The sequence below is a fragment of the Halichondria panicea genome, chromosome 6, assembly GCF_963675165.1.
Source record: "Halichondria panicea chromosome 6, odHalPani1.1, whole genome shotgun sequence".
NCBI classification, from domain to species: domain Eukaryota; kingdom Metazoa; phylum Porifera; class Demospongiae; order Suberitida; family Halichondriidae; genus Halichondria; species Halichondria panicea.
Window position 1 is genome coordinate 1616231 of NC_087382.1, and position 12305 is coordinate 1628535.

The 12305-nt window shown below is 42.1% G+C and overlaps 2 protein-coding genes across 7 annotated transcripts in view; one reads left to right on the plus strand and one right to left on the minus strand.

The window, feature by feature from the left end:
* Positions 1–65: 65 nt before the first annotated feature.
* Positions 66–12305, minus strand: part of LOC135337750 (calcium/calmodulin-dependent protein kinase type II alpha chain-like) — a 31349-nt gene continuing 19109 nt past the window's right edge. For both annotated transcript variants that reach the window (XM_064533726.1, XM_064533727.1), the window contains exon 6: positions 66–689. In XM_064533726.1, coding sequence (XP_064389796.1) covers positions 618–689 — 72 coding nt within the window. In that variant the 3' untranslated portion in view covers positions 66–617. The remainder of the gene's footprint in view (positions 690–12305) is intronic.
* Positions 2616–12305, plus strand: part of LOC135337740 (uncharacterized) — a 31553-nt gene continuing 21863 nt past the window's right edge. The window contains exons 1-18 of one of the 5 annotated variants that reach the window (XR_010395281.1): positions 2616–2743; positions 3248–3346; positions 3909–4007; positions 5099–5197; positions 8198–8296; positions 8558–8647; positions 8951–9012; positions 9069–9127; positions 9186–9677; positions 9738–9850; positions 9901–10065; positions 10118–10339; positions 10531–10640; positions 10695–10897; positions 10952–11062; positions 11223–11291; positions 11338–11593; positions 11808–11942. Coding sequence is in view for 3 of the 5 variants with exons in the window: in XM_064533693.1 (XP_064389763.1) it covers positions 2654–2743; positions 3248–3346; positions 3909–4007; positions 5099–5197; positions 8198–8296; positions 8558–8647; positions 8951–9012; positions 9069–9127; positions 9186–9677; positions 9738–9850; positions 9901–10065; positions 10118–10339; positions 10531–10640; positions 10695–10897; positions 10952–11062; positions 11808–12130 (2436 nt within the window). In the remaining 2 variants the exon portion in view is untranslated. The other 4 variants (XR_010395282.1, XM_064533693.1, XM_064533695.1 and 1 more) reach the window with 4 other exon arrangements.

Genomic DNA, 12305 nt, shown 5'->3' on the forward strand with positions numbered 1-12305 from the left:
TAACTACTCGATCCTAAGAATGAGGAAATATGACATTGCTAGTAAAGTATTGAAACATTGCCAAGAGAATGGTAAACTTACATAGTACATGTGTAGCGTAACATAATCTGTTTTGTGATGGATCCATGCTTGTGAGTAGAATTTGAATGCTCCTAATTTATACTAGGGATGCATTTGTGAGTCAGAAGTATGTGATCCTCTACCTGCCTACATTGTACGAGAGCTTAGCTTACAAGCCCCCTCATAACAATGACCTCAAGGACTGATAATGCATTTATCATACACATGAATTGTGTCACATGACTATGTGCTACTGTTTCAATGTTACAGTACGTGTTGTACAGTGCGTGAGGTGTGTGCCAAGTGTTCACCTCCATGCCATTGTCACTGAGGTGACGAGTACTGTCTCAATACTAGCCCTTTAAAATGTACACATTTACAATCTGACCACTTTAATTACAAGTGGTTGTTAACGTGAGCTAGTTTTGTAGGAGGAGGTCAAGGCGAGGATGGGATTGGTGAAGTGTGTCAACCACAACCTAGTGGAGCCCTACCATCATCTACGAGAAACACGGTGACTATGTACTCTGAACCTTCATACCTTGGTTACTACACAGCTAACAAGTGTTTAAATCTAGTGCCTGGATAGTCTGTATCAGCAGTTGTATTATATAAAGTGAAACCTCCGAAAATGTGTGCAGCATTTATTTGTGACGTTTGTTCTCTGTATTGAGCCTGAGGTGGTCCTTTATTCAGTGGTACCTATAATGTAGGAAAGTGATTTTGTAGACTGAAGCAGTGTCTTTTGTAGCTACACAGAGAGATGTTTAATTGAGTGTCCTTTATTCAAAGGGTCCTTTATCAGAGGTTCCACTGGTATTCATATTGATGTTGGTACTGTGTTTCCTGTGTAGGTGAGTATGTTGCACAGATGAAGTTCACTCTGCTGCTAATGCCCAATGGACCACAAAGATGAACATCTGAAACTCTCCTGCCTGTACAATTCATGTTGTGTAGTGCAGGCTGTGTGTATGACAGCGTTCTGTAGTGCATCAAGTTTGAGGTGTACGTACGTATGACATCATTGCCATTGTTTGTCTGGTGTGTTCATGCACTGTATTGGTTTGATTGTGTGTACACTACAACATTCAGTGATTGTCATTCCCCACAGACTCACCAGTGGCTCCTTTGACCCTGCATGAGCTAGTGTCTTCACAGCTGAAACTGGAAGACCCTCAACTGAATGTGAGTACATACAAATTAGCTCTAATAATTAGGACAGTCAGTTATTTCATGGGAAATTCCTTTAAACCTGTTCCAAGGTCTGTTTCAAAGCTTTCAGAAAATCATAAAAATTGGGAAATTAGATCAATGATACTAGTTACGGCCATTGAAACCCCCCCCCTCTGTTTAATTGCTCCTTGGAGGGTGAGCCGGACCATGTTTAATGACTGGTTAGGCAGCCCCTCTAATTAATTAGAGGAATGCAACCCGCTAGTTAAATAATAATCAGGCGTTTCTATTGCTCCCCTAATTAAGTACTTGGGGGTAAAGACGTGGCCTAGCCACCAGTCATAGCTTCAGCTCAGTCATGCCCTAACCACATGCAGAGAAGCTTTTAGAAAATCATTGACAACGATGCTTATTTATGGCAAGAGCACTTATCTACTCTTGGTTACGGCAATTAAACTGCACAACCCTCCCCCATCCGTTAATTAATGGTTCGGGGACTCTTTTAGCTGCCATGCATAACTTGAATTCCCTGTATTTAATGTTTAGAAAGTATGAAGGTCTCTTTAAAAAATTGTGAAATTGGATCAGTTACGGCCATTGACAGTTGTTCAACCCTCTCTCCATTTAATCAATGGTTGGGACTCTTTTAGCTGCCATAACTTAAATTCTTTGGTACTTAATTTTTAGTGTATAGAAAATAGCTAATGCTTACTCTTCAAATCTGTCGTTCCATATTCTGTTCCATTCCGCATTCCTCATTTTATAACATGCCTTTCCATTTCCTCCTATTGTGTACTACCAGCCATATACAGTGTATTGTACATGTACTGAGTCTATTTGTTCACATTACATATACTTAGGTCTCCAGTGTGTGGGCGTATCATGCTCTAACTATTTCCTCTCTCCTGCAGGTAACGCTAGCTACAGTGTGCTGGTGAGCTGCAGTGAGAAGATAGTCCAGTCACTCTCTGAGGACCCAAAGGCCTTGGCCCTCCTCCTGTCAGTTGGGCTCATCACTGTGTCCATTCTTGAGAAAACCAACGAGTATGTGAATGAGACCAAGAGAGAGAAGGCCACCAGACTGTACACTGCCCTGCTGGGTGTGGTCAAACACCACCCCCACAAGTACCACGAGTTTGTCTCCACTCTCAGACTCAACCCACTACACACTGACTTGGTCACACAATTAGATAGCAAGTACACGTAGTTTGTCTACACGTACGTACAATACATAATTATGATTGTGCGTACCATCATTCTTTTTGTACTTGAGATTGACCTTGAATTTATACATGTACTCACTTAATTGTTGCATGTTTGAGCTGAAGCTGTGAAAGTGTAATTATTATTGTATATTGATCAAGCATGAATGTCAGTAAGGAGGGGTCCAAACAAAGGGGTGTGGCTACTATCCAAGAAAATGGACATACACAATGCTGCCACGTTTGGTAACTTGAGTGCTTTAAAAAGTGCCATCAGGAGGGGAGAGGATGTCAACAGTGTGGATGAGGTAAGCTGGTTTGTGGGTATGTAGAGCTGAAGCTGTGAAAGTCTGTTTTTGCTACTGTCATGCTAATTAATAATAATATACGAATGTACGATATCCCTTGATTCCATGCTTTAGTCTTGTCCCCAAATATTGTCTGTCTATCTCAAATGAGAGGTAAGGTTGTCGGTCACCATACAGCTGTATTTCAGGCTATAGTAATGAGGGAGCAAACCACTTCAGAACCATACTGTGGTGATAGATAGTTGATGCATGTGCTCTGTCACCAGAATAACTGTGGACATGGAAAATTGAATTTGATTCGACTATTATTTTCAGTCGTGTGTAGATTTTAATCTGCTGTCGCTCAACTACGAGCTAGCTTGCTGAAAGGTTAGAGTTAGTGTTATGTACTTTGGTGTGTGGGTGGATGATGTCAGATGCAACCACTCTCTATTATGCCAATCCCCCTTACCGTCTATCACACAGATGTGTTTTCAAAAGTTACATATACTCTCACTCTTGTAGGATGACTGGACTCCACTCCATAGGGCAGCCAGTGAAGGTCACACTGACTGTGTTAAAGAGCTGCTCTCCTCAGGAGCCGTGGTGGACCTGGCTAACGAGGTGAGTATCTGATACTAAACTGATGTGTCTATAGTACGGTGGCCCTGAGGTACACACATAGTAGGCTCGAGGCTACGGCAATTCTCTACGTCAATTCAACTGAGGTCAGCTCCATTGAACTGAGGCTATGGCAATTCACTAAACTGATGTGTCTATAGTTATATAGGCAGCATGTTCGTGACCATCACATCATTAGGAATTATTTACAATTATTTCTTCAAATTTACTCCCCCCTAGCCAGAGCAGGAAATGTATTGCAGAGGTATTTTCTATCTCAATAATACGCCCCCTAACTCCATCTCAATCTGCACAAGGTCAAAGGTCATTGATTCATGTCTGCATTCTAATTAACGCAACGTACACTGTACTTACTTTTGTTGAAGTGACCATTGATGCAGGTGGGTTGGTCCTACTATACTATCCTGTAGTGATTGTGCATCGATGGCCATATTTCAGCAAAAGGAATACGTTGCGTTAATTCGAATGCAGACAAGATTATTTTATCTATGGTCTATCATACAGATGTGTTGTCAAAATGTACTGTATGCTCTCACTCTTGTAGGTTGGGCGGACTCCACTCCAGTGGGCAGCCAGGGGAGGTCACACTGACTGTGTTAAAGAGCTGCTCTCCTCAGGAGCCGTGGTGGACCTGGCTACCAAGGTGAGTATCTGATACTAAACTGATGTGTCTATAGGCAGCATGTTCGTGACCATCACATCATTACATGTACCGTACTCACCCGAAAATACGCCCCCTTTGAATTTACGCCCCCCTAGCCAGAGCAGGAAATATATTGCAGAGGTATTTTCTACCTCAATAATACGCCCCCTAGCCCCATCTAATTATGGCAGGTTCAATAATAGCTCCTGTTAGATATAGTTTTATCAGAGGAGATTGGCCATGCGTCATCATTCATGCGACATCTCTGCTCACGTTACCATAGATACTGAACAACTGTAAAGAAAGTTATGACTACTCTTGCTTTGCTGAGCTTATAACACCTGACTAGCTGTGTCTGTTGTCTGGTTGGACCAGGATTAGCTAGACTATAGGGTAGAGTGTAGTTCAGCGGTGCTGTATGTAGCTTGCACTGTACTGGCTGGCAAGAATCTAGTAAACACTGTATGCACTGATAACTCATCAGAATAGAGGGGATCACTGGGGATCAGGTCGGTTAATGAAAGCTCAAAGTAGCCAGAGTTGTGTAAATTTTGCCTTCAGTCTCCAATGACCGTGCAACACCAGCTAGAAGTTTACATAGAAAATCATTGTCAATAAGCTGTGCCAGCTCAGCAAAAAGTGGTGCACGTGATCGTGTCCAACCTCCTCTGTAGTTTTATATAGTAGCTGGACGAGCAAGAGTTAGCTAGCTACAGATCTACCGACAGTTAGTGTTCCTACGGTGGCCGAGAAGAGTCATCCGCCTCCGCCTACCACCACAATTAACCGCGCTCTTTAAAACTAATGTCAATCTGCACAAGGTCAAAGGTCAATGAATGATGTCTGCATTCTAATTAACACAACGTATTACTTTTGTTGAAGTGACCATTGATGCAGGTGGGTTGGTCCTACTATACTATATCCTATAGTGATTAGACACTCTTCAAGAGTAGCTCTTGGACCAAATCCAACCTACCACCATTTCAGCAAAAGGAATACATTGCATTAATTTGAATGCAGACAAGATTCTTTGACCTTGTGCAAACTGGCCTGAACATGTTCTTTGTTTCTTTATCCTCTCACTCTTGTAGATTGGGAACACTCCACTCCAGAGGGCAGCCAGGGAAGGTCACACTGATTGTGTTAAAGAGCTGCTCTCCTCAGGAGCCGTGGTGGACCTGGCTAACAAGGTGAGTACAGTAGCCCTCATATAAAAGTTCCCGTTCCGTACCGTTCAATTTGCGTACAACGGTTCGCGTAGAAACGGAATGAAAACGGAAGCCAGCTCATTAAAATTTAATACGGTACGGAAATAACCGTTTTAATTCTGAAATAACGTTCGCACGTGTAGCTGCATGATTTGCTCCGTAGCTAGCTGGCTAGTGTTCCAAGAAATCAAGCTGGTGAACTGTTCTACTAAACAAAGAATCCTCATCCTTCACAAACAGCTACGGAGCAAGTACAGAATCCCTAAGAAGCAAGGTCAAGGCGAGCTAGATCTAGTTAGAATAATTACTGACATTTAGTTTGAACATTAAATTTTATATTTATATTTATAGCACTGTACATGAATTTGTTATTCTTCATTTGACATGATCTTTTAATGATACAGGACATTGTATACGATAGTGTATAATTTATAATGAAGTGTTCAACAAAAGTAATAGTACAATCAGATCATAATATAATGTAGCTTGTATCTAAGATTCCAGACTGAGAGATCGGGTTGACTTGCTACTACCAACTTTCTCATCTTCTTCCAGCCTTGCATGTAAGTTCTGCAGTATTCCCAGTGCTATTTGTATGCCCCTGGATTACACTAGAGAAGTTAGTACATTTGTAGCTTGCTTAGTACATACAGAATAAATAAAAATTATTATTGCTAACTCAGCAAATTCCACCCGTTTTTTCTCCTAGAACGGTGTAGGTAATTACGGTGCGTTTATGAATAATACGCTACCGTTTAGTTAGCGTTTTCTGACTCCGTAAAAACGGGAACGTTACGTGCAACTGAAACGCAACGGGAACTTTTATATGAGGGCTACTGTATCTGATACAACTGATGTGTCTATAGTACGGTGGCCCTGAGGTACACACATAGTAGGCTCGAGGCTATGGCAATTCTCTACATCAATTCAACTGAGGTCAGCTCCATTGAACTGAGGCTATGGCAATTCACTAATGTACTTTTATAAGAAGAGGTCTTCAATGTTATAAAATCAGAAATGAGTCTCCAAGCTTCTCCAAGCAAGTTTGTGAAGAACTAAGGGGGTGGATTAGTGCTAACAGAATAGTTACCTATAGGCTAGCTAATGACTCTATATACCGTTGAGGTCTGTAGCCTCTGCTTTAGCCATGACAGACAGATAGAGTGTGATTTTCTATTTAAAACACACCTGACATAATTATTTCTAGGGAGTTGAATTGACGTAAGGAATTGCCGTAGCCTCGAGCCTACTATGTGTGTACCTCAGGGCCACCGTACTATAGGCAGCATGTTCGTGATCATGCATGTACGTACAATTATGGACATTGCCGGCATTTAAAACCCTTATTATGTTTTGCCTATAAGATATACTATTAATTTGTGTACAAACTGGGCTACATACATTTTCTTGCATGTTGTACACTATTACTGGCATTTTCATAGACTATAATTATAGTGATACATTGTACAGTATATACTAGCCTCGTTCTCAGGCCGAGGTGTCTCTAAAATAACGCTAGGTCGCCATGCAACTAGGCCTGGTGAAGATTGCATATGGGCAAGGGCGTATACAGAGAAGAGGGCATGCAACTCACCCTATTCTCAGAATCATCTGACTTCGTATTGAGCTATTTTTAGAACTGCCCACAAAAACGCCCACGCATAACCTTTGACCGCACAAGGTAAATCAAAGTCTTTTTTTATATATCTGCAGGTACTAGGTAGCTAGCTAGCTTAATTGCAGAATAGTAAAACTAGTTCTCAGCAGCAGTATGACTCGTACTAGCAGTGTCAAAGGCAAAGGCAAACCATCCAACAGTTGCAACTCCAAGAAGATGAAACCTAGGTACCTGTCTTCCTGAGTCTCTGGTACTTAACAATGCGCCCAGCACTTAACTTCCCGCTCGAAGGGGTTGTCTTAGACTTGGCTGGACTAGGACTGGTCATGACACTTCTCTAAAATAATACTGCACTGTTAATATTAGCTAGCTAGTTAGCAAAGGCAGCTCTGATGTATACGCCCATAATTATAACTCCGTAAACAACACCGCCCACTTCTTCACGTCCGTATACTGGATTCTATTTTTAGCATATCCGGTCTCTGATACGAAGTTGGATGAGTACGTACGGTACATAGTGAGTTGCATGCCCTCTTCTCTGTATACGCCCTTGATATGGGCGTGGTTTCAGATCTAACAAATTTCAATTATTTCTCCGTAAAAGCTGCCGTAATCACAAAAATAGCTCCGTGTTACAAAATATCTCTTGAAGAAAGCTAACCTAGCTAACTAGCTAACTAGGTATTAGATCTAGGTGGTAGCTATCAAGTTATGTTAAACAAGAGGCCCCCCTCAATGAGCGTCAGGTCCATGCAAGCTGTCAACTCCAGTGTGAAGGAAGGGACATTTTGTGTGGTTCCCTACTGTGCTACCAGTTGCTGCAGACAATGAACTTGGAAGCCATTAGCTCGATCTATACCTGGACATATAGCATAGGTGTATTTTGTGTTGCTAGGGTTATAAACTAGTTATGACACGTGCACTCGGGATGCATGGTGTGTATTGCACTCAGCCCTCGGGCCAATATCATATTTCTTTGTCATTTCTCTAGCTGTATGTATTCGTTATGGACAATAATTATACAATTTATACCAGATACAATCTATCCCAGGCCTAGTTGGCGACCTAGCATTATTTTAGAGACAATTAACTCTGCCTGGGAACGAGGCTAAGTGTATACATGCAGTTGTAGATGTACTATTATGAACTTACGTGTGCTGACAATTACATTTCCCTGTGGATTTTAGTGCTTTAAACTGACGTACTAGCCGGTTTATTTACATGTACTGTACTAGCTGGCTTAATACGTATGACTGTTGTGCTTGTGTTCTCACTCTAGGATGTGGTTGGAAATGTAGAGCAGTGAATGTCTGTATTGTTCAATGTACATTCATATTGTGTTGTCACTGTCTCCACTCTTGCAGAATGGGGACACTCCACTCATACAGGCAGCCTTCTGGGGACAGGAAGATACTGTGAAGGAGCTTCTCTCATCAGGGGCTTCTCCTCTCTGCACTAATAAAGTGAGCACATGTACTTTATAGAGTACATAGTTGCGTAGTTATACTTAACAAACAGCTTTACATGTACTGTACACCTATACCTCTTACAGTAGTTAATGACTGAACAGAGCTGTCATTTGTACCTGAACAGATATACCCAACCTCTTAATATGCAATTACCGTTGCCAGTATTGCTCTGTCAGCAAAGTACATGTCATACGCATTAGACCACTTTACCTCTTACAATGTACGTCTCATCCCTTCATATGATCATCATCACAGTATGGAAATACTGCTCTGATGGTGGCCAAGGGATCATATTCCCTTAACCCTTCAATAATCAAATTGCTTGAGGAAGCTGCTGCATCACATGTGAGTCCATACCTCAATAATGCACACACTGCATGATCATGATGGTGTTTTAGTTTATTGTGCCAAATAATTAAATAGTGCATACATTATTATATGTACATCGAATAAACATTCTTTTTTACGAGTATTTTGCTATTTTGACAATTTAACTGTATGGAGTGCAAACTACAGTTCCAATATTACACACACCCAAACAAGCATGAATACCATTACATGTGCCCCCCCCCCAACACACACACACACACACACACACACACACACACACACACACACACACACACACACACACACACACACACTTAGTCACGTCCGCAGTCTGTTCCAGTCCTACCCAAGAACTGGACTGTCGTTACTGACACAGAAACGTGAGTGAATATTGCACAGTTGAGTCACTAGCTTTATGAATGTGAGTCTACTTTAGGAAGAAGCCAGTCTACCAGAACAAGGCAGCAGGGGAAACTCTGTCCACACCACCTGGATGTAAGTGTGTGCTTGTGCTGTATCCAGCACATGGTTCTGTGTTTTACCTCCTGTGTAGATCCCCTGCACCAAACCTCCGCACACCCTGATGTCACTTTTTACGACGAGCCTCAAGAGAAGGAGTTCACCTCCAGTGGTGGCCATGCTGACTTTGACAATGGAGTTCAAGTGACTGTTCCAGCTAATGCTGTCCCAGCAGGGACCTCTGTGGGCATTAAAGTCCAACCCAGCCTTGCTTCCAATGACGTGTTTGTGATCCCTGAGGGCATTCAGTCTGCCAGTCCGTCCTACTTGATCTCTGGTGAAGGTCTAAACGGAGAGGTGACCCTGAGCATGGAGCATCATGTACGAGTGTCCACCCAACAAGAAGCTGATGACCTCCTCTTTCTCCAAGCTGACTCGTCTCCTAAGAGATCTGGTTCTCATAGTGTCTATGAGTACCAGGAAATACCAGAGGGGAGGTCAGAGTTCACTCCTGGAGGGAACACTGGGAGACTGACGCTCGGCACACGGCTGAAGAACTTCTTCAAAATTGGACGGAAAAATAGAGGTTAATACTTAGAAAAATGAATGACTTCCAATTGACCGATTATAATTATTATATGTACAGGCAACACAGACAGTAACCTCTACACTGTCAGAGTCTACCGGTCTCCTCCACAAACAACTGAGGACAGGATAGCCATCATTGTAGCCAGTCTCTGTGGGAGCTTATACGCTAAGGTAGGATTGCTCAATTGAAGTGTGCTCATTTTATGTACCTAAATCTACAGTTTCTAAAGAAACTTGATAATGTGATCATCCCACGAGACTATCCCAATGTGTCGAGAGAAGTGGCTGACAGGACGACTCAAGGACCACTGACGTTTGTTGATATGTGTGCTACTCTCAACATTCACCCAGTGCTGGGATGGTCTGTGGAACCAGACAAGGAATTGGTAAAATGTGAAGTTGGAAACACGTTTAAAATCACATTCTCTTCATTTTCAGATCTTACGTAGTGGAGTGGATCAGCCTGAGGTGGAGAAGTTCAGACCTGAGGATCTCCACGACTACCCTCCCAGGATAATCTGCAGGCTCTTCCCTGAGAAGAATGCTCCCAAGAGAACCACCTGTACCATCTCCTTGTCTGGACTACTGCCACAGGTCAAAGTTAACCTACCATTGAAAATACTCACCCCCAAAGTTGCTGTGGATACTACTAAACTACAGGTATTCACGTTTGTACAGTGTAGCCTCTTGAAATGGTGTAGTGGGTACCTTTGGCAAACTAAATTTTACTCCTAGATAGATTTGTCCTCTTTGTAGATTCAACTTGCACAGTCATGTATAAGTTAATTAATGCACACACAGTGTTTGTTTACAATGTACATTGTAGTTAAGTCTCATTCCAACTTGTTTAGGAGACCACTGATGAGTTGAGAAGGTCTGCCCGGGCAGTGAGTGACACACAACTTGGCTCTACTGTGAAGAGTGTAGTGTCTCTGATGGAGAGAATGACTGCTGCTCTGAGGTACCACTCAATTGTCTAGTGGAAGTCTGATAATTGGTTTTTCTTCTTCTAAAGGGCATCTTCTCTGAGTGATCTGACAGGCCACACTGACTCCATACGGACAGAGATAAAAGCTGTCCTTGTAGTGACCAGGAGGGTTGTCGAGGAGTGCACAGTACAGAGCATCAGTGAGAACATGGGAGCCAGTCTCTCTAAGATGGAGACTTTATCTCACCAGCTTTGTCATGTGGCCAAGGTTAAAATCAGATATTGTCTAGGTGAGAACGTGTGTTTATGATATCAAGTGTTAGCTCTCATTCTCAATGGTACAGACCAGTCAGAGGAGACAGCTGCTCTTGTTGACCTGGTGGAGAATGGAGCTAATCTGTTGAGAGCTGTGGACTGTCTACTCAGGGACATCCACACACTCAGTGGAGTCAGTGGTGAGTGTACATTGTCAGCTGTGTATTGAGTATTAAAGGTACCTACCTATTATGTGCACATTGTTAATCCTCCATTTGTTCAATACCACATTCCCTATTCTTGTGTATACCGTATAAGCTCTATTTAAGACGGCAGATTAAAATAGTTACGTTGGTAAAGGTGGCTCTATTAGGAGGTTGGTTTCGAGGCTGGATGGCGCGTCTTTAGAGGGGTGCCTTCTAATTAGAGGTAAAACAGCTTTGCAAAATGGACTGTGAATGTAGAACCCCTGCAGCAGGTTTTTTGGTCTTCCATGCAACAAACCTGTGCATAGGTTGCACACGTTAAAGAGGTACTGTGGTTCGTTTTGGCTTGAGGGCTGCCAGATGTGGAAGAAAGAATTCTGTGATCTGTTTGCTCATTTTACCTCAACGCGCACGCGTTGAAAATAATTACTCACACATGTGGAGCTTTATTTGGAGTTTCAAAAATTACTTTGGAGGCTTCATGGTGCATCTTTAGAGGGGCGCCTTAAAAAGAGCTTATATACGGTATATACTGTAAGCCATGTACTGAGTCTGTTAGTCTGTTAGTCTCATTTCTTGTGCATATGCCATATTCCTTCCGCTATTGAGTCTATTTGTTCACATTACGTGTACTTAGTGCTACATGTGTGGGCGTATCATTTCCTCTTTCACACAGATATAGTATTGTAATCCACGTACACCATTTCCTTTGCTGACCCTCACCCTATCCACACTACAGGCCTGGCAGAGAGGATAGACATTGAACACCCTCTACTCAACAACGAGATTGAGACAACAGAGTTCATACATTTGGCGGCTTATTTCGACAACGTGATAATGTACTCTCTAGCGTTGGGTCTCACTCCTGCTCAGCAAGCTGATGTGAGGCAGATTAAAGTTTTAGAAGACACACAAACGGCCATGATGCAATGCTTGTCCCTATGGCAGAGGAGTAACCCAGCTGCTGCAACATATAGAGCTCTAATTAAATTACTCCAAAAGATAAGAAAAAATGAAATTGCTAATAAAGTGTTTAAACATTGCCTAGAGAAGGAACAATGAACTGTACACTTTATCATAATTATAATTATTGTTATTTTAGCCTTATTTGTTTTGTGCTTGTTATTTATGAATCGGTTTGTTTGTATTATAATTTGTGAATGTCTTGATCATAATTTGTATAATTATAATTATGTGTAGTACCAGTAACGCATTGATCTTAATGATATCCTCATGC